This window comes from Aphelocoma coerulescens, chromosome 7, assembly GCF_041296385.1.
Source record: "Aphelocoma coerulescens isolate FSJ_1873_10779 chromosome 7, UR_Acoe_1.0, whole genome shotgun sequence".
Classification (NCBI taxonomy): Eukaryota; Metazoa; Chordata; class Aves; order Passeriformes; family Corvidae; genus Aphelocoma; species Aphelocoma coerulescens.
The window spans coordinates 24,141,670-24,163,438 of NC_091021.1; the positions used below are offsets into that span (position 1 = coordinate 24,141,670).

The following is a 21,769-nucleotide window of genomic DNA, read 5'->3' on the forward strand; positions in this document are numbered from 1 at the left end:
GCTTTTGTGAAAAATGCCCCAAATCAAAAGCAGAGTGCTTTTTCTGTAAGAAATACATATCTGTTTTAAAAGTATGTAAAGGACACGAGCGGATGGAAGAAAAAAAACCCTATCTTATTTAGCAACTTTGCAACAGCCTAAACTGATCTATATGTTGTCTTCTGCTTTTTGATGCTACTTGTTTTCCACCAGTAATGTTCACCAGTCTGTTCTCTGAGCCATTTACTTCTGTGTGAAGATGCTATGAAAAAAAGTTCACTTTCTTTTTGAAAGATTAGGTTTTTGCTGCCTTAGTATGCTGAAAAGTCTTAGCAAAGAATCTGGCAGCTGGTGTTGCCTTGAAATCAAGGCTGTGAGGAAATCATTAGCTGTGGATTGTTCCCACCTGTGTTACTGTAGACTTGAAAAGACTCTCTCCCTTTTCATGTGTGATGCTCTGGCTGCAGGTTTGGTTTAATCCACCATTGGACCATGTTGCTCCTGAGGAGAGCAGTCTTGTCTTCCCCTTGTGCATTCCCTGGGTGCTTGTTCTCACACACTCCTTTCTGCCTGGGTGAGTGATGTGGTGTGACAGCAACTCGAAGGGAGGTTCCACGGGGAGGATGAGCCTACAGAACAGCTAACCATGGCCTGAAGGGGCATGTTTTGTTCCCAGCCTCTTGTGTCTGCTGTCTCTGGCACTTGTCAGATCTCTTTGTGAGCTCAGTGGAGGGTTTTCACAGGAGTTTGGGGAAAGGACTGAATGCAGGCTCTAGTAGAGGGGGTGATAAACCACCATGCAGCTGGGACTGCAGCAAAGGAAGAGGAGAAGGCTTGTGCTGGAGTGTAGTTTGTGTGAGCCAGCCCCAGGCTGTCAGCATGCCACTTCAGGTGTGACAAATTCCTGATGATCTTGCTTTAGAAGTAGCATTCCCTGGTTTTTTTTGACAAGCTGCCCTGAGAGGACTGGGAGTGATTTCTCTGCCTTTTTTTTTTCTGTAATGGAAGATTTGGATGGATGCAGGATTGTATTTCTTTCTACAGTGACTGGTTTGTCATCAAATTTCTTCTGTCAGATGATATGTTTTAGTGATGTTTCAGAGCTTTCACCAAGTTGTCCTAGATGCTAGATATGTATTAAGAGAAATACTTTGTTTCCCTGCACTTACCAAAACTTTGTGACACTGACTTGGTCATAACCGGTGCAATGAAGAGTATGGGTGGAGTCTTCTTCTGACAGCATTTTGAGTTGATACGGGTTGTTTTGCACTGAGATGGTGAAGTAACTGTAATCCCTTTGCACTGGGCTCAATGTTTTAAGAGAGGATGAAAAACTTGGAGCCTATTACTCAATTCTTAGGCCTTTGAAGATATTTTTAGCTTATAGTTTAAAAAAAAATCCCAACAGCCCACCAAAAAAACCAAAACCCAAAACACAAGGATTGAGCACGAAGTGTTTCAGGACTGTAATGTTCCCATTAAAACAAACCCTTAGTTTCTGATTGAGGTGGTTGTCCAGCCCCTCTTACAGGCTGCTGTTGTGTCTGGGTTGGTTTTCCAAGAAGCTAGAGATCTTAATGGGAAAAAAGAAATCTCGTTGGTGCACATGGAGTCTTTTACTCTCCCAGTCTTTTTGAGCTACCCTCAACCTTCATGAATAGTAGAACCTTTACCCAGCAGCCAGTTTTTGTAGGTGACTTAGAATGAAGTAACAATTAAGTAAGGTTATAATAAAGTAGCAGCTGCATCATTAGGGAGCACAACTTCTTACTAAAATTATTGTTGTGCTCATCCATAACCTGAAAGTTTTGACACCACTTAATTGTTACGATGTTTTATACAGACTAAGCTTGTTTCTTACTGACTTGTTCCCTCAGCAGATTTTTTAAGCCATTTCAAATCCATCTTCTCTGGGAGAAAATTGTGAAGTGAGAAGTTTGTATTTAATATTTGAAAGTTTCCCCATCTTAAATTGTATTTCAAACTTAATGTGGAAGTTTTTACTAAATGGCACTTCTTAAAATTGTTATTCCTTTACATTTAGAAATGTCATACTCAGTAGGAAAGCAAGTTTCAGAAAGCTTATCCAGGACTCTAGAGAGTGTTGAGCAATAGTGATACTGTCCTTTCAGTTGTCAGATGCTGAGGTCACAGATTGTATTAATTCCATGAGGTTTAATGTTTCCTTGAAGTGGAGCAAGAAGTACTTTGGTGGAAGTCTCTCTTGTCCTGTCTATTTGAAATACTTCGTTTGAATTTGTAAGTATTTTGGCCTTTTAAAGTTGGATTTATGTTTATAGTCACTTTCTTGTTTTCAGCTAAGCCATAACATTAAAACTGTGACCTTACGACCAAATGGCAGAAAACTGTGCTGCCTGATGCTAACACTAAAGGATACCAGCTTCCTGACAATTGATAAGGTACCATTTAAAGATGCAAATGAAATGCGGATGTATTTGGATGCAGTCCATCAAGACAGGGTTCATACTGGTAAGTGCAGTTGTTGTAAATCCTGTTATAACGTTATGGAGAGGTGTTGTGTTTTCTTTTCTTCCATCTTATCATGGTTTAACCATATCCAACAACAGCTAAGCCCTAAGCATCTGCTCACTCACTCTGGGTTGGGAAGACAGTGAGAAAAGTGAAAATGAGGAAACTTGTGGGTAGAGACAAAGACAGTTTAGTAAGTAAAGCAAGAGCTGTGCACACAAGCAAAGCAAGCAAGGAATTCATTCACCACTCCCCATGGGCAGGCAGGTGTTCAGCCATGTGCAAGAAAGCAGGACTCTACCATGTGTAATGGTGACTTGAGAAGACAAACACCATCACTGTGCCACCCTTACTTCTTCCCCATCTTTACACACTGAGTGTGATGCTGCACGGTGTGGGATATCCCTGTGGTCAGCTGTCCTGGCTGTGTCCCCTCCCAGCTTTCTGTGCACTCCCTGCTTCCTCAGGAGTGACGTGAGCAGCAGAAAAGGCCTTGACTCTTTGTGAGCACTGCTCAGCAATAACTATAACATCTTTGTTATCAACACTATTTCCAGCACAAATCCAAAATGTAGCCCCGTGGCCCCTACTGTGAAGAAAATTAACTCTGTTCCAGCCAAAACCAGCACACATCTTCAGCACATTTTGTCCTCCATCTGTTCCTGGCTTTCTTTGCATTTCTGTAAATGCTTCTTTCTGGCCTCAAACCCCATTTTTTTGTTTTATACCTTTCTCATGAACAATAATCAGAGATTAACATACAGGATTTGTTTATGTTGTGTATTGGTATTGGAAAGATTGTCTGATGCCCATGCAGAGTCTCTTCATTTTTCATTTTACTTATTTTATTTTGTTCTTTTTAAGGATAGGAAGTTTGCTGCCAAGTGACTAAATGACCAGTAAGAGGGATATCCATAAAAATGTGCTTACGTCTGTGCACTGAGAATATTGTAGTCTGTTGGCAAGAAGTCTAGCATGCCCTTTCCAAAATCAGCTCCAGATAAACATTTTGCAGATAAAAATCCCAATCAGTTAAATGACAATCAAATCAAATATTGTGTATTTTTCCTGTCAGCTGGGAAACCCTCACAAGGATCTGGCAGCTTTGGAGGTGTGCTGGGCAGCAGGACCACACAGAAGGAAGCTAACAGGCAATTCTCTTATATAGAGAACCAGGTTTGTTTAATTCTTCCAAATTTTCCTCTCTTAATTTTATTCTATTCCTCTCTTCCTCTCATTCTCTTATTGTATGTTGTAATAGCACTGTAAATACTGTGCACCCAAAGTGTTTGTAATCTAGAGAGCTTGGAATAGATGTGTACGGGGTGGTGGGCAATGTTGTGTCTGGTGAGGAGATAGCTTCTGTATGAGTAAGAAAGATCAGTGTCTGGCTATGGAAGTCAGACTATGTTCTTCACATATGAGCTTTTAGGCAAAGAAGTAGAAATGAAAGAAAGTACATGATTGAGACTTGCTTCTCTCATAGCTCGGAATCTCCCTGTATTTTATGCTGAACACCTTACGTGTGTGTGACCATGTGTTAGTCAGCATAAGTCTTAATGAGTTTAGCAGACTTCAGCCAAGTGTGTGCATCAAAAAGCAGCTGATCCAGGTTTGTATCAGAATAAAGTTACTGAATTTGTGGTATTCTGCTCACATTTTTGTGTAAATTTCACGGACTTTTCCCCAGAAGTTGTTTTCTTTCAAAATACTTTCGTTCTTCTTTTTCTCCCCAGATTTCATGGTGTATCTACTGGCTTTAATTTACTTTGTTATCTCTGTGAATATACTTGTATTACTGCCCTGAGGGAGACCATTTCTGACGTTGTCCCAAAACAAATTCTACCAGTTACTTAAAGACAATCTCACAGTAAAAACTTGAGGCTGTATATGCAGTGGTGAGATTAGACATGTTCAGTTTTCAAGTCTAAAATTGACCAACATTCCTTAGTCAACCAATTGTTACCTCTTTCCATTGCATTACACGTGGGGCTTGCTTGGCCCTAAGCTGTCAGGGCACTGTTTTAATTATGCGGGTTTTAATACGGCTTTTTAATATTTTTAATTGTAATGCCACCCAGGATTGATCTGGGGATAGTTAGAAATCATGCCTTGGGTTTTTTAATATCAAAGCTTGTAAAGGAGATTTAAAACAATGTCAATGGACTTAGCATTGGAAAATGAAAAGGGAAAGTGGTTACTGCAGTAGAGTTTCGTGTTTATGACTTGTATGATTCAGTCAAAATTTTACATATGTCTAATTAGTGTTTAAACTCTGAATCTGTTACAAGTAGCATCTCTCTGCTTGTGGATGCTCTATTGTAGCAAGTAAAAAAGTGGTGGAAATGATAGATAAGACTAAAGATTGCCCTGTTTTTTCATTCTTGGGTTTTCTCCCTGACCCCCTCTACTTGGGTTTTGCAGACTCCTCCCAGAAGAGTGACAGTGGAGAGTAAGGAGGAAAATACATTTCGCAAGGTGCTGGGTACCCCAGCGAGAGGCTCTGTTAAGAATTCTGCTGGAGCTGGAACACCAAGCAACAGGGTGAACATTTCGGCATCTCCTGCATCATCAGGCCCTCACAGGACAGGCTTGTTGGAGAATCGGTAGGAGGGTTTTCTTCTTACTGTGATACTGTTAAAACTCAGCTCTTTATAGAGCTACAGGTGGAACTCAGTACACAGAGATATAAGAAGGGAATATAAATCTGCCTTTAGTTTTGCTGTTCCTTTTAAGAGGATGTTAATACATGCTTTTATAGATTCTGACTGGTACTGACACTAGAGCTTTAAGTACAGCTCGAGAGTTGGGCAGACCAAATGCTTCTCTGTTATAAAAGCAGAGATTGCAGAAGATAGCCGCAAAATGTGTGGAAAGCATTGAGGAGTTCTGTTCAGTTGGAAGAGGGTTGTTTACTAACCTTTCTGAAAGAATTACTGCAAATTTTTCTGTTTTCAGTGAAAAGAGGAAAAGAACACAACCCCCTGGTTCAGAAATGAGTGAAGATTATCCCAAAGAGAATGATTCTTCAACGTAAGTAACTATTGTTTCTGATTTTAAGTTCCTTGTTCGTTTGTAAAGGTACATTTTTCTGAAAAGAATGCTCTCAGCCACATGGACCAGGCCAGTCAGCTTGTGAATGCCTTGGGTGCTTGAAATGAGGTGTGTGTTCAGGGATAATAGGGGAAATACAAACTACTCCAGCAGTTGATTTGCATGAACTGGCACATGCAAATTCTGTGTCATCATTCTTTTGTCAATTATGTCAGTCAGGATTGCATGTGTACTATATGTGCTTTGACCCTTTTCAAAACAAAATTGTTACAGGGGAGTTGCTGTTGGAAGAAGCAGCTCCATGTGTTTGGATTTAGATTTAATTGTAAGGGGGCTTGTTTTAAATAAATTGGTTAAACTTATATGTGAGTGGAGTTCTACTGTTGTCAAGTATTAAAGGTGATAGGAGAGAAATGCTTTAAAACAAGTTGTAAATACTGAGCAGGAATATCCTACATCTTCCATAACTGCACTGCCTTCCACTCTTCTCTCTGTAGGAATAATAAAGCCTTGAGTGATCCAGCATGGAAGTATTTGAACAGTAGCAGAGAGAAACAGTTGAACCTGAAGCAGGCTGAGGAGAATAGGACATCAGGTAAAAGAATAGATGTAAAGCCAAATGATACCTAGCCTTGACCAGTATGATTTTACCCCTTTGATACTAGATTAGCAAGTTGCTGCAGAGGTGTCTTTTCTTAATCTTCTTTCCCTATGCCACTAACTTTGTTGCTTCCTCCAGAGCTGTACATAAGATGCAAATAACTTGCCTTCATTTTCAAAGCCTGTCTTGCTCTAGTGTGGCCTTGACCTTTATCTTTGGTGCTGATGCCAGCCCATGAGCCAGCTTGTTTGAAAATTCCAACAAGCATTCCAAGCTGCCCTTTCCCTTGGGAGGGGATTTCTTTAAACTCCTTTTTGCTTACTTTCTTATTTATTTTTAAAACTTTCCTTTGCTGTTAATGCCCATGTGAACTGTAGGCTGTTTTTTGTGATTAAAATGTGTACTGCTTGCTTTTACTTCCTTATCTCTTCCCCAGAGCTTACAGGGGGAGCTCTTTGGGGCCAGGACTTTTGTCCTGTTTTACCAAAGTTCTGTTGGATACTGTTGTGGGATAAGGCTGTATAGACAATACAGAAATACTGACTATATGTAGATAAGCTAGTAAGCAGCACTGTTCTTCAGTTTTATGGATAAATACTTAGCTTATTTCTCCGTAAAGAGGAACACATTCAAGATCTTGTTTCTATGGGGAGTGTTGGTGGATGCATTCTGTTTTTAGTGCAGCTCTGATGGCACAGATGTGTTGCTGGAACAGCCAGTAAGGTGAATGTTTAGCTCTGAATGGAAATCTGGTTTTGTCTTGAGTCAAAATTAGAGTCTGTGAGTGTATCCCTGCAAGTTCTGGTAACAGTATTGCAAACTTATTTCATATATCTGCATTTCTGAAAGTCACATGGCTCAAACAACTTCAAGCTGGGAAAGAAGGAAATGGTTGTTCATTATTCAAACTAAATTACACTGTGATTCACTGTAATAGGTGGGGTTTTGACTCGAGAGCATTTTTTTAATGTGGCACCATCTGAGACACTAGAGTCTCGGGATCTGTGACACTAACCGTGCCTTAATTACACCTCCCCTGATGAGGGAGAAATTTAGAGTCTTTGCCAGGAGTTTGTGAGATGAATGGGCATTCAGCCTTTCAGATAGTTGTTTATTAAGTCTTATCAGAGAAATAGAGCCACTTAACGTGACCCAGACATAGCACAGAGCTGAGAATGCAGGAGACTGCCCCGTTACCAAGATTTACACAGTCTTGTAAAGGTAAATCAACCAATGGTCACTAAAAGCTTAGATTATTTTTACTTTTCCACTAATGTATAAGAAATCATCTAGTCATGTAGACAGGAACTGCAGAATTCTTTATCCAATCATCCCAAACTGCTTCTACTGCAGAATATGGAGTAGTAGAAGAAGAAAGTCTGGAGAACAACAGCAATCCTCCATTTTGAAGTTTTTTGCTTTTATCTATTTACTATATTAACAAACCCAAATCTTCTAAATTTTTCACCCTGTGACAATCTTACATAATATTCTATCACCTAGTTCACACCAGTGTAGATTCTAATTCTTCCCAGAGGGTAGACAGTTTTCTCCAAGGACGAAAGTCAAAAACAAAGTTGTCCAGGGGGGTAGAACTCTTCAAAACAGGCAGAGAAATATTCTCTGCACTCTGGGTTCCTACAATCTGTTACAATGATATCATAGCAATGAAACAATCATATTACTATATACAAGTATATAGTAATTTACTGTGGAATTGGGAGTGGGAAGAGAAGCTGTTTTCACTTCTGCATATTTACCTTGAATTTTGAGAGCACTGCAATGGAAATCAGGGGTTTTCTGTACATGTGTCTTGTCTCTCTGAGCAAGAGGTAGATATTTATTAACTTTCATGTAGTTAAGATCGTGACTTTTTAGTATTTCATATTGCACTTTGATGGAGACTGAATTGAATACCTTAAACTCCATCCTGCCTTTAGTTACATATCACTAATATTCACATTAGTACTTCTAAGCATATGTATTAGTAGTCTCCCAACCAGTTCTAGAAAACAGTATTTGAGGATTTTTAAACCTTTTGAGTAAATACGTTCAGACAAGTTGTTTATTGTATAAATAAATAGCTGTGTAATCTGAAACAAAATGTTCTGCCTTTCTTTCTCTTCTAAAGGTGTTTTACCACTGCAGTCGTCGTCCTTTTATGGTAGTCGGTCCTCTTCAAAAGAGTACTCCACTGGCAGTTCCACCCTGGACAGGTAGGGCTGATTCACTAGAATGAACTGTAAATGGCAGTTGTTTCACAGGAATTAAGCTCCTCAGTTTCCAGTGTGTTGATCACATGGTGCTTAGATGCATAACATGGTGGGGTTTGTTGGTTTTTTTTCTTCCTTCTGGAGCACAGTCCAGTTCTTCAGTGTGTCTTCAACTGCCCTGCTTACATCTACAAAGTCTAGTTACTGCTTTCAATACAAGGACTTTGTGAAATCACTCAAGTCTGTTTTAGTTGTAGTGGATGACTCTAGATGGTTCAAATTCTATATAAACTCTGGAAGTTTAGTCTGAACCCTTGCTTCGTTTTCCCCAAGTAGATAAATGCCATGCAATTCTATATTTTAATAACAGTATTTTAGCAAATACTAAATCCTGCTGAGCTTGGGATTCTTCATTGTCAGGTGCTGTGCAGTTAGACTCTTGGTCTCTGCCCTAGATAGATGAGATACAAGATCAAGAGAGAAAAGAAGCATTGTCCATGTTTAAGTGTTAGGAATTGAGGTCTGTAGTGATTAGGTTACAAGAGAAAGAGACTGAAAATGAAGACTCTGTCCCAGATATGAATTTTAAGCATATCTTGGGAGCAGTGATCTTGTGCTGTGTAATCATTCTTCCTCTCATCATACAGCAGAGAGAATTGTTAAATGTTTATGAGACCAAAGACTTGATTACACTGCACGCACACCAGTGGATGTAAGGAAATTTAACCAAGCTAAGTATTTAAGTGCTCTGGAAAGAAGTGTTCTCTGTCACACCTTTTTTCCACTGTGATACATTCCAGTTATCTTGTATGGTTTTACCAGTCCTTGTCTTCCATAGTGCTGCAATCCCAGTGTCATGGACTATAGCTCTTTAAGGCAGAGCATTATAAATCATGCCCTTCTAATGCTTTTATGTTTCCAGGTCTAGCATATCCAGCCAGACCTCTTCAGCCAAAAGAAGCCTAGGATTTCTTTCTCAGCCTGCCCCTCTTTCTGTTAAAAAAATGAGATCTAATCAAGATTACACAGGATGGAACAAACCCCGAGTGCCCCTTTCCACCCATCCTCAACAACAGTTGCAAGGGTAAATTTAATTTTCTTTATCTAGCATGCATACTTTGATCATCAGAACATGCACATTCATGTTATAATTATTTAGTTAAAAGCATAATCCTGAAATTAATGAACACTGAGGCAGGGAACATTTTTCGTAGTTTGGAGGATATGTGTTCTTGAATTCACTTCCTGGGAATTTCAGAGACATAATAATTCCAGGTAATTAATTTCCTTTAATGATGATTCATTTCTGTGTGTGTGTGTATATATATATGCATTTTTTAAAAGTTTGATCATAGAAACTCATGGGTGTTTTCCTGATAAGTGCTGCCTCCCATGAGTTTTCAGTTTAGTCTGAAGGGCTGGGGAGCAGCTCCAGTACAAAACTGTGGGGAGGGGCTGGGGTGAATATCCTGTGCTTAGTAGTGCTGTGCTTAACTCTGTCAGGTTTGCACACTGACCATTAGACACAACATGTTCAATTTTTTTTTTTTTTCAGATTTTCAAACTTGGGGAACACCTGCTATATGAATGCCATTCTACAGTCCTTGTTTTCAATTCAGTCTTTTGCTAATGATTTGCTCAAACAGGGTATCCCATGGAAAAAAATTCCACTCAATGCACTTATCAGGTAAAATTCACTTTCTGGGAAAGCTGTTTTCTCCTTCATTACTGAGAAAGTGGTTTGGTAATACTGAAGCATCTTTGTAGAGGGTCATTTGCCTATATAGATAATAAAAGAAATTCTAGAGCTCTCTGTATTTTGGAGCTTTACTTTTGAAATAAGAAATAGGCTCTTAAAACTTACAATACGGAGTTACAGGCATTCTTCTACTGTATTTCTAGTGGCAGACTGAAATGCTTCATAAGAAAATGTAAGAAATTGCAACATAAGTTAGATACAGAAAAACTTCTTTTTTGAAACTTTGCCAGATAGAGTTTAAGCTGGTCACTAACTTCACCTGATATGTGGGGGCTTATGCCTTTTGTTTAGTAGCTGTGGAAAGTGTTCAAGTTTTGCATACTTAATCTTTCTCTAAATCCAGCCATTTGGGATTTTTATTATACTTTATCTTGTGCACCTCATTTCTTTTCTGTCATAAATAAGATGCAGGATTATCAGAACCATTTGTGGTTTTGTTTCATCGTTTTTTATATATTTTGAGGTAATTTTCTGTTTTTCATGTGTCATCTTGAAGTCTTTCTACACTACTTGGGATCAGAGGTTCTTCCATGTGCCTCTTGAAATGTCCTTTCTCTAATTTTTGTAGAAAGACCTCTGAAGGTTGTGCTCCATATACCTAATGGGCAGTGTGTGATCCTGTACAAATCAGAGTTGATACACAAAGCATCTGCTTTGTCTTCTCTTGGTTTGGCTATATCATCTAACCTGCTGACTGTTTTTCTGGTTGATCAGTGATTGCTTATCAGCTGTGCTGTGGTTTTCTAACATGCTTCACTGAGCAGCTGTAGAGGGCTAGGACAGCACACGCTGTTCTTGGAGTTCGACAGAGTAGCAGAAACTTGTCAAGCTGCAGTAAACTGATCAGATTCTTGGGGTAACTGAGTATTAGTTGTTGGGTTTGGGATGCAAGGGGATTATACAGGTTTTCCCTGTCTTTGGGTTGAGGGGTTTTTGTGTCTTGGAATGTCACATCTTCCTATCCCCTTCCCATCTATGTGGCATGACCGAAACTTGTGCTTGGCATATATTTGGTGTGTATGTCCTGTGAAATTCTGTAAAGCAGTTGTAAAAGATAACTAAATCACAGTAGCTGAGAGGCACAGGTAAAGTTAATTTCAAAAATTTTGTAGTAAAGCTAACAGAAGCACTAGCTTGAACCAAGGAACTCCTCATGGCTCTTTTTGCTACAGCTTTTTTCTCTGTTATAATGTTTTCACTGCTGAAAGAAGTAAGGGTTGAAAATGAGTGGAAGTTTAAAAATAAAACATAAATAGAAACCATTCTGATCATTCGAGTTGGATTTAGTGATTTTGTGTTGCTTATTTTGGTGCTGTGTGGTATCATTTCTCCTATCAATACAAATATTTTCAAAAAGCATTAAGAGGTTTTTTCTCATTGTGAAAGAGCAGAAATAAGTTTTTAGAGCTTTATAAGACTTTTCTCTTTACCTTAAAAGATTGTGGATTGGTTTTTATGTTCATTTGAGTGCTGTTTGATGATGGCCTCAAATGAGATCTCAAAATACTTGAAATGGAAAAGGTTAATTATATATGGGATATTTTCATACAGAACCCCTGAATCACTTATCACAGGAGAGAAGCTTTTAGGAACTCTTAAAATAAGATATCATGAGTTCTGTTTTGTTTCTCTAAAGTCCTGGAAAACCAACCAGTGTTTCATTGCCTTGACTTCTGCAGGCGTTTTGCCCATCTGCTTGCTAAAAAGGATGTCTGCAGCCCTGAGGTTAAGAAAGAGCTGCTCAAGAAGGTGAAAAGTGCCATTTCAGCTACTGCAGAGAGATTTTCTGGGTACATGCAGAATGTAAGTATCATACTGTCTGGAAACAGTAATGTGCAATTTGTTCAGTGTTTGGACTGTGTTGAACACCTGTCAAGCCTCAGCTGTGTTTGACAGTGACTTTTGATGGAATGGCAGTGATTGTTAGAGCAGAGCTGCCTCAGTATTACTGAATGCAATGAACTAAACATAATTTCCCCAGTCTGTGTTTGAAACATGCTGAATGAAATTGTTCAAAGCCACTTTGTTGCATTTACCCTGTTTCTAGGATGCGCATGAGTTCTTGAGCCAGTGTCTGGATCAGCTGAAGGAAGACATGGAAAAGTTAAACAAAACTTGGAAGAGTGAACCAGTCCCCAATGAGGATAACTCACCAGGACGTGCTTCTGATGATCTCTCAGCCACCAAAGTTTATACATGTCCCGTTATCAGTAATTTAGAGTTTGAGGTTCAGCATTCTATCATTTGCAAAATGTGAGTGTGCTTGACAGCTTTTCTCACGCTTACCTTAAAAGACAGGAAGTGTTCCCATCTGATTTGACTTCATCTGCAGGTTGTAACCAGAATTAAGAACTGTTTTATCCAAACCTAGGTATTTAAAAAAATACTCTCTTGTCTGGAAATCCTGTAAACCTCACACCACGCTGTCTGCTGCTGCAGGCCTTCTTTAAGCAGTTTCATACCACCTAGTTTTCTTCATTACATGTCCAGTGGAAAGCCTTTGTGCTTTGCTCTTTGTGCATCAGTTGTATGGGAATAGAGAGGAAAGGGGGTTTCAGCCAAGTAATGTTTCCTCTTAAAAAAGGGAAGCCATGTTTTTAATTTGATGTTTCTAAGGACTTCAGGGAATGTCATTTTCTTCTGTCTCTCTACATTCTTGAAGAAAAATATGTAAACCAGTATGTTTGGGCATTCATAGTGTGTGTGGCAGATTTCTGTATAGGAGTGCTTCATTCCACAGAGTTTTCATGAACTCAGATATTTGGGAATATTAGTTTGTATATATTTAATTAGTTCCATAGAGCAATTAAAAGTAAAGTGCATCCAGGTAATAATTATGGAAGACAAATTACTATAGTAGGGTCCTTTTTTTTCCCCCTAAGAAAAATGAAACGTAAGAAAAATTAGGGGGTTTGTTGGTTTTGGTTTTTTAGATGGACTCTACTGTTTTGTTTCTAAGAACAGTTTGAAAGTATTTCTAGCCCTTCTGCTGGGCTGGGCTCACTTTTTTGTCCTCAGAATACTGAATGATGATGTGTTCAGCTATAGCAGTCACTTTGATTTCCTGTATACCTGATTGTTTGCCTCTCCAGAGCAGTCTCTGCATTTTTGTTCTTACCCTTACACAAATGTTACAACTTCTTAAGCATCAAAAAGAAATTGCGAGATCCAACTTTGTCCTAAGCATCAAACAATTCCATTTTGATGAGTAAAAATAGGATGATCAAGAAATATATGTTTACTGGAAAGTCACTTCACCCTAAAACATTCATTAATTTCAAGTTTATTTTCCATCAGACTTGCACAAGCATGTTTCTTTTTTAGGTGTGGTGAAACGGTCACTAAACGAGAACAGTTTAATGACCTTTCCATTGACCTTCCTCGAAGGAAGAAATTCCTTCCTTCCCGATCAATCCAGGATTCTCTTGACCTCTTTTTTCGGGTATGTACTTTGAGGGGTTTTTTTATGCATTGTGGAGCATGTGTGGGTTATAGGTACCATATGGAAATCCTGATTGTACAGCTGATTGTTAGTTTCTGTGACAGTGGTTGCAGGCATGTGGGATAACTAACTTTGCATTTTTTTGAGGTTTGTCCATTAACAGCATATGGAAGTTTTTATTGTAAAATGCCGTGCAGAAATTAACTAATGTAAAATAGGCAAACTTCCCAATTTTGTGGTGAAAAACTTGAGGTATAAACAAATACAAAGGAGAGAATGTCAGATTGGGATAATCACTCAGGAATTGCTACCTCTCCTGGGCTAGAGTGCTTCAACAGCTTGTGTACAAGCCTTAATTAGCATGGAGGAAAAAGGTCATGCAGGTACAATAATTAAAAAAAATAAATAGCTGTAATATGTGGATGCTCACTTTGTAAGTAGAGCTTCAAGGTGAGGCTTCTGAAACCTAAAAACGAGCTGTACAATGTGTGAATTGGTGTTGTATTTTGTCATATCTTGAGACAAACCTCCTTTTTTCCTCCCTGTATCAGTAGTGTTTTCAACAGAATGATTGATGTGCTTTTTCTTCTAAAAGCTGGTGGAGGTCTTACAATTTTAAAGAATTCCTAAAACTGTAATGTTGTAATTTGGCTTCACTTAAGGTTAAGGGCTGTAGGAATGTTTGATGGGCAAGTTATATAATTTCAGGAAAGGGATGCTTCCCCTTTTTATGTCTGTTCAGAACTTTACTCTCATGTAGCGTATCCTTGATAAGTTTAGATGAGGATAGCTTTTGAGGAACAAAGCAGAGGTTTCGAGCAAGAGGGAGAGAATTTCATGGCACCATCCTCCACCATAGGTTATTAGGGGGGAAAAAAGCCCCAAACAAATCTTGTGTGTGGGAGAGAAAACTGTAAACCTTGCAAGATTGTACCCTCCCTTTGAAAGCTAATTTGTCATAATGATGGCTAATTCACTGGTCTCCAGGAAACTTGCAGGAAAAATTCCACCTGTATTAGTGAATATGATGTCAAATTTTAAGGTCTGCTGCCTGTCCTCTTATTAAATGCCCTCTTATTAGGTGAAGTTGAAGGTGATTATAATTTTAAATGGTTACTGCTGTTTTGAAAAGTTTGTGTGACAGATGTGATATACTTTGGTTGAGATCTGTTTGATGTCTCTTTTGTTCCACAAATCATTTCTCTGCTCCCTTAAACAGGCAGAGGAGATTGAGTATTCCTGTGAGAAGTGCAATGGAAAGTCTGCAGTTGTCACACACAAGTTCAACAGGCTTCCCAGGTAAGTGTTGACACCTGTTCCTCTCCTTCCTGGAAGCATATGTTACAAAATGCAAGCAAAAATCCCTTGAAGAGTCAAGCTGGGAAAATGAGCAGGACAGCTTGTACAGTGGTCAGCTGTGAGAGAGGTGCACCTGCAATCAATCTTCATGCTGTTTTTCAGGTTCACTCTGAAGAAGCTCTTGGAAACCCTCAGCAGTACTTGTGTGTTTCTCCCTATTGCTACACAAGGAGGACTGAGTTTTCTCCTTCCCCTTTTCTTGGGGTTTTTGGGGTGTGAACAAAGCAGATACAGTAAATATATTCTGGAATTTTAATATTGCACAAGTTGAGTGATGGACAGGGGCATAATTACCTGTGTCTGACAGATAAGAGATGGGTCAGTGTTTGCCTACCACCCCAAAGTAATAATCTGGTTTGGTCAGGTGAATGCCTTTGGAAAAAAAGGGTTACTTGGATTTTAAATAGGTTTTCTCTGACTACTGTTTTGAGATTAACACTTGTCCTTCTCTCATCTCTCTCAGGGTCCTGATTCTTCATCTGAAACGATACAGCTTCAATGTAGCATTGTCTCTCAACCATAAAGTCGGGCAGCAGGTGGTTATTCCAAGATACTTAACCTTGCTTTCCCACTGTACAGAAAGCACCAGGCAGCCACTGACGCTGGGATGGAGCGTCCATTCTGCCATGTAAGTGTGTAACTTTGGTCCCTGCTGTGTTAATCATGTATGCCACAAGGTAGGCAGTTGTCAGGTCTCCTCCAGAGACTGTCTGGGCAAGGAAACATTGCAGTTATGCAGCTTCAGATGTGTGCTGCTGGTTTGTAATGGTAATGTCATAAGAACATGTATGGAAACGAAGCATGATAGAAGCAGTATGAAGAGATAGTTGGGCATTATCTAGGGAATATTTGGTAAGATAATATTCTTCACTGTCCTTGAAAATAACTTCATAGTCTTTTTAAGAATGCTTGTTAATAATTTTTAAAATGTAGGCCTCTTAGTCCAAAGTAATCTAGATTACGTTTCCCTTCAGAGCACCCTAACTCTATTTAGAAGTCAAAACATCGTGTCTTTTTCTGCTAATTTCCACTTGCTCCTCCTGTGCTGTCATTCATTTTTCATTGTCTTTCCTGTGCCACTGTAGTATCTAAGCCCTTGCATGCTGAAAATACTCTCCTTTTCCTTGTGGCAGTTATTTCTGTACAGCTGCCTGACCTGAGACACAGAGATTAAATGTGCCAGTTGTCACACAGGAAGCATGTGGCAGAATAAGGAACAAGAAACCCTCTGGTCTCTTGTAGCCCCTGACTAGTGACGTAGCCAGGGTATCCATAGTGAGATAGGACACGTCTGGTGTGTGTGTTCAGCAGTGTGGCATGTGTTGTGCTAAATGTTTAGTGTTGTTTGAGATGCAAGTGGATGTTTCCCATAAATTTCCTTTAACAGTAGAAATCTCAGACTCAATAAACTGTTTATGCTACCCAGAGCAGCAATACTTTAAAATAGGTTGAAAATAGCTTTCCAGTGTTTGGAGTTTTTTTCGATCATGAAAACCATTGTGATTGACCAGAGAGTGGAAGGGGGAACTAGGCTGGAGAGAAGCAGCCCTGGTTTAGGGGGAAGATTAGAAAAGATTTCTGCAGTGTCTGCCATCTGTTTGATAGATATGTAGTGATAGTGATGGGCTTTGAGGAGCCCATGAAAGGATTAAATGGAGCAGGAAGTTTCTTTAGAAGAATCTAGGTAAGGGAGGAGAAATAAAGATGTGGGATATGCCAGAAAACTGGCTGATCCAGACAGCAGCAGGAGACTGTGGTTTTGGGAGCAGGAACTCAAGTGTTGGTGGGAATAAAAAATAAAGGATAAAGGAATGAGTTGTCTTGACATGGGGGCTGAGAGCCTTTGATTTATGAGCTGGTCCCTAAGGGTGCGTTGCCAAGAAGTGAATCAAGCTTAAAGAATTATATATGGTTTTGAACAACTGTTGTTTATTTATAGTGTGATGAAGTTATTACTGTAAATCTAAGTAATTAGCAAGTACATAATGGTATTCTGCTTGTTCTTTTGGTCATGGATTTGCATGCATAGCAGACAAGTAAACACTTACTTTTTAAAGACTGTAACTACTGCAATAAATACTTTGCTTTTTTAATAGTTCCCGTCCATTGAAAGCCTCCCAAATGGTGAACTCCTGTACTGTAAGCACTTCCACACCTTGTAGGTGAGTTACAGCTCTGAAATGTCCATATCCAATGGCCTGGGGTTTTGGGGCATAGTTTCTAAGGCATTTCAAGATTTTCTAGTTGTTTTCTATTTTTTGTGTTGCAAATTATTTCAGTTACTGTCTTTTTTCATATCTGAGTTTTATGGGTGTTACATGCTAGCTGAAATTAACATCAGTGGTGCAATTTGCCTAGTTTAGGAAGCAAAATGATTTCTACTTCTGCAATCTAGCTCTTTATTCTGACTCTATGGTTTCAAAATGTGTGTTTTGGGAACAGGTGGCTAATTCCTTAAGTTTATTTGCAAACATGAGACAGCCAGTTCTTGATACTGTGAAAAATGTGATATCACACTGGATGATTTTGCATTGAGGGATGCTTAAAGACCAGATTTAGTAACAAAATGGAAATCATGACTTCCCCAGACTCCCTTGTCTTCTATTCTAAAGAAGCAAAAATTTATCTTAATGGAAGAGCAAACAGAAAAACTGAAAAAATCTGTGCATTTTTGACTTTTTATATCTGGGTAATGATGTGAGAAGTCCTATGTCCGACTTAAATCATTTGACTTCTCGAGTTTATTATGCCAAATTCTGTGTTACTGTGGTCTTGTCTCAAATGAATTTTGTCTGGGATTGTGAGGTAATAAAGTGCAGAATCCTTGGCCTTAAAAGCAAGAACCACACACTTAGTAACTTTTAATGTTGTAAGCTATCATTGCAGGCTTCCAGTAGATATGTCCATTAACCCAATAAAATAAACCTGTTCTGAAAACCCTGACTGCCATGTTAATAAATTGTCACTGTCAAGTTGTTGGCAGTTTGTCCCCAGTTGAACAGCGTGAAAGCACTACTTCAGCAGTTACTTTGAAACGTGTTTGTAGGATGCTACTAATGCTGTGAAGGTTTATAGCCATGTGTTTAATTTACAGAAAATACACTTTCAAGTCAAAGAGCTCCACAGCACTCTATGTAGATTCTGACAGCGATGATGAGCCATTGAAACGCTCTGTTGCCCATAGCCAAAGGTTGTGTAACATACAGAGTAGAGATCAGCAACAACTGCAAGAAGAGCCAGAAAAGGTAAGGGAAAAACCCACAAACTTTCATGTACTAGATCCTGTATGTGCTCATGTCTGCTGTGTGCGTTTTTTAGCATAAACTGAGTGAAATTGATGTCAGATGAGGTTTTTTTTCCTCCTAATTAGCACGGCAGTGCTGGAAGGGAGTGCTTTGCTAATTGACCTCTCTCTACAGTTGTCTTGGGTTCCCACTGGGAACAGAGGTAATTGCATTGCAATTGAACTTGAGTTTTCAGGTTATGTATACCAGCTGCTTAGCAGTTTGGTCAGTCCTTTGGGTAACTTTCACTAATAATTTTCCTGGGCTGAAGTATAATGTGCTGTCAATAATAAAAGTATGCAGTAAAGTCCTTGATTAAATTAGATCCAGTACAAGTTGGGATAAGCAGAGAATTCAGTTGAGAGAATTTCATGCACATCCAATCTGTGTCCTCTTTGAAGTGTGGCTTTTAAAATGCTGTTAGAATCTGAAGCTAACAGTCTTTGGAGGCGGACACATTGAAGTGTGAAGAGACCAAACTCATTGGTGTAATGGCACAGTTAATTTCAAATTGCCTTTGAGCTTTTCCTTGTGACTAGCATTAATGCTGCCAAGATGCTTTTTTTGCCTCTGTCAGGGCAGTGTATTAGCAGGTAGATGAGTTGTGTGGGAAGAAATGATGACCTAGGAGGGAATAGAAGCAGCTTAGAGGATTATCTTACAGTACCACTTTCTTCTGTTAAGAGTGGTGCAGGCCTAGTGCTTAGGACAAGTTTCCTGCATCTCTGCTTCTATAAAGCTTTTGCTTCACTAAAGTTTTTGACAATGCTCATAGGGTTATTTTAATCAAGCAGAGACTTGTGGCCTTGATTATGGCATTGAGGGACAGGTGTAAATCTGGGTGAATAGCAGTAGGTAACAAGAGGAAGGTATCTACAGTTTCTGATCTGATGGGAAGATCAAACCAAGGGAGGATCCTGACCTAGTATTTAATGAATGATAGATACTGGGTGTTAAATTTCTAGAAGATCCAGAGCTGGGAAGAGCTGCCAGTTTGATGAAGCTCAGAATTACAGATAAGAATGATCTTGACAAATGAGAGAAACTGCATAAAAATAGGAGGGGTTGTTCAGTAGGAATGGGCTGAAGGTGCTAATTTTATCAGGATTAATCAACTATAAATGTGGGATGGGAACAGCTGGGAAAGCAGTGAGCCTTCAGAAAGGGCCTGAAAGGTGACAGTCACTCACAAGGGCAGGCAGGTTGAAAGTAGAAGTATCTGGACAGAACCGTAGCCTGCACGTTGTGTCACGTAACCTTCCTTTTTCCTCAGCATTGAGCTTTAGCTGGAGTTCTGTATCCATCTTTGGGCTCTGGACTGAAAAGAGTTAGAGATTAACTGGAGAGGGGCCAGAGGAGAGGAACATGAATAGTCAGAGGTCTAGAAAGGAAGATTTTGAGAGAAAGAGCAGGCAAGTGGTCTTCAGTTTGGTCTTTAGTTTAAAGAGAAACATAAGCAAGGTTTGTGTCTTCATGGAACAGGAAGAAGTTAATAGAAACACTTGAGCTGTTTGCCGTGCCTGTGGTAGATACAACAAGAAGTAATAGACTAAGTTGCAGACAGTCATTTTTAGATTAAATATTATGGAACACTTCCTGATGGTCAGGATATGTAGGGATGGAATGGATTGCTGTGGAAAAATACAGAAAACCCTTTGCTGAAGGTCCCGCAACTGCTGTCCTGCATGGCACATCTATGCCTGGCTGCAGCTGCGGGAAGGAAACAAGCTTGTCTTTTCTGTACATAAGAGGGACTTCAAAGGTATTTCAAACTGTCCTAACTGATTCTTCCTGGAGTTTTGTTTGTGAAGAAGAGTAGGTAGTCTCTATCGCACAAGCCCTGTAAGTGCAGAAATTGTGGGAATAAAGCATACTAATTTGAATAACAAATTAATTACAGGCTTTACAGCCTGTTATGGGAAAGAGACACTGGTGGGGATGATTCCACATAAATGATTTTATTCTGTGGCCATGCATATTGGCCACTTCTCAAACACAGGCCTGACCAGCCGTCTGTTACCATTAACCAGGTTCTCTGACCTTCCCAGTGTTGCCCTGGGGAACTGGGTCCTGGTTTTTAGAAGTGGCAGCACTGCGGCTGCACCATTTCTCTTGGTATGATTCTCAAAATGGTCGTGGATGGGGTTCCATTAAGGGCTTGGTGGTCACTTTGTCTGGTCAGTACATCCCTTGCCAGGCACTCCTTGCAAAATGTCCCTGCAGTGTGGGAGAACAGCTGGAAAGCATCTGGATATGGCACTGGGTTATAGGGGCAAATAGCAGTTATCCAGCTAAACAGGGCAGATCTGCAATTCCTGTGATCTCTGCTTCTGCAGATGAAGTAGTATTTGAAGGACTTCTTAAAAATGCTTACTTAAAACAGCATGTCTTAGAGCCTAAGCTATTTAAAATCTATGCAAATAATGTCTAATAGAAAAGTTGTATTCTAATAATGCACAGATGCTGCCAAGTCTTTAAAGTCCAGCACTGAATTAGTGGTAGTTGTTGGCAGAGAGCCTGGAACTTGGGTTTGCCGAAGAGCTAAACCAGTTTTGATGTTGGTAGCCTACAGGTGCAGAGAGATAAATCAGAAAGCTTAAAAAGCAGGTACTCTGCTTTACTTATTCAGTGCATAAATAGCTGTGAGGAGAGAGGTTTAAATTTGTCCCTTCTAATCCTTGGAGGGCAACATGTCTAGAACAAGCAGTTTAGTTGGCTAATTCATTTACTAATCTTTTTTGAAAAGGTAGTTTTAATACTAAATGCTTGCTGTATTTGAGGAAAAAGCAGCAGTAAAAATGTACTTTTGTTCATTTTAACAAAGTTCTGGGATCCATCCTGATGCAGTTTGGATTAAGACCTGGATAAGTACATTTTAATAGAAACTATCTTACCCCATTTTTAACATAATATAGGAAAAGAAATTCTAAGCATATGGTAAATAGTGTAATTGTGTCAACATGCATACATGGAGGTTAACCTCCTGATTAACAGTTAATATCAAAATGATTGAAATAACTATATTATTTGCAAATCGCTGTGGTGTAGGAGTTGATGAGCATCAGCTTTAGGAAAATGAACTATAAAAAGGAAAATTGAGATTAAGACTAAGGTGTTTTTTCTTTCTTCCAATTTAAAATCATTCTGTTCTCCTTGGGAAAGAATAATTCCTCTCTTTCCCTGTTAAACTGTTTTCTTACTTGGTTTGCAGTCCTGCCCTCCTCCCTGTACCCACATCAAGATTTCACATGGCAAATCTGCAGCACAAAACCTAATTTTAATTGCTCTTCATACCAGCTCAATTTCAGTTTCTATTCTTCTATCCCTATATTCAAGTTCAGTTACTCTCATGTTGCTGCTTCATCCTTTGTTAACAAACTTGCAATTTCCCTGCTTGTATCCCAGCACTGACTTGCCAGGGGCTTGAGCATTCATCAGAACCTAAAGGGGAAAAACATTTGTTGAAGGAAAGGAAGAAGGCAAGGGTTATCTTGTGTATGTTAATCCACAAGGCCTGTAAAAACTGGTTGTAGTGTATATTTAAATATTATTCTGTGGAGTAAATGTAGCTACAAAGGCTGTCTCTCC

At 39.3% G+C, this 21,769-nt stretch overlaps 1 protein-coding gene across 2 annotated transcripts in view; it reads left to right on the forward strand.

Moving 5' to 3' along the window:
- Positions 1-21,769, forward strand: part of USP37 (ubiquitin specific peptidase 37) — a 34,480-nt gene that overhangs the window by 1,635 nt on the left and 11,076 nt on the right. For both annotated transcript variants that reach the window (XM_069020923.1, XM_069020924.1), the window contains exons 3-17: positions 2,298-2,469; positions 3,545-3,645; positions 4,894-5,075; positions 5,428-5,502; positions 6,021-6,118; positions 8,256-8,340; positions 9,260-9,421; positions 9,893-10,024; positions 11,776-11,899; positions 12,144-12,349; positions 13,421-13,538; positions 14,758-14,837; positions 15,361-15,525; positions 16,994-17,059; positions 17,992-18,142. In XM_069020923.1, the coding sequence (XP_068877024.1) occupies positions 2,298-2,469; positions 3,545-3,645; positions 4,894-5,075; positions 5,428-5,502; positions 6,021-6,118; positions 8,256-8,340; positions 9,260-9,421; positions 9,893-10,024; positions 11,776-11,899; positions 12,144-12,349; positions 13,421-13,538; positions 14,758-14,837; positions 15,361-15,525; positions 16,994-17,059; positions 17,992-18,142 (1,917 nt within the window). The remainder of the gene's footprint in view (positions 1-2,297; positions 2,470-3,544; positions 3,646-4,893; positions 5,076-5,427; positions 5,503-6,020; positions 6,119-8,255; positions 8,341-9,259; positions 9,422-9,892; positions 10,025-11,775; positions 11,900-12,143; positions 12,350-13,420; positions 13,539-14,757; positions 14,838-15,360; positions 15,526-16,993; positions 17,060-17,991; positions 18,143-21,769) is intronic.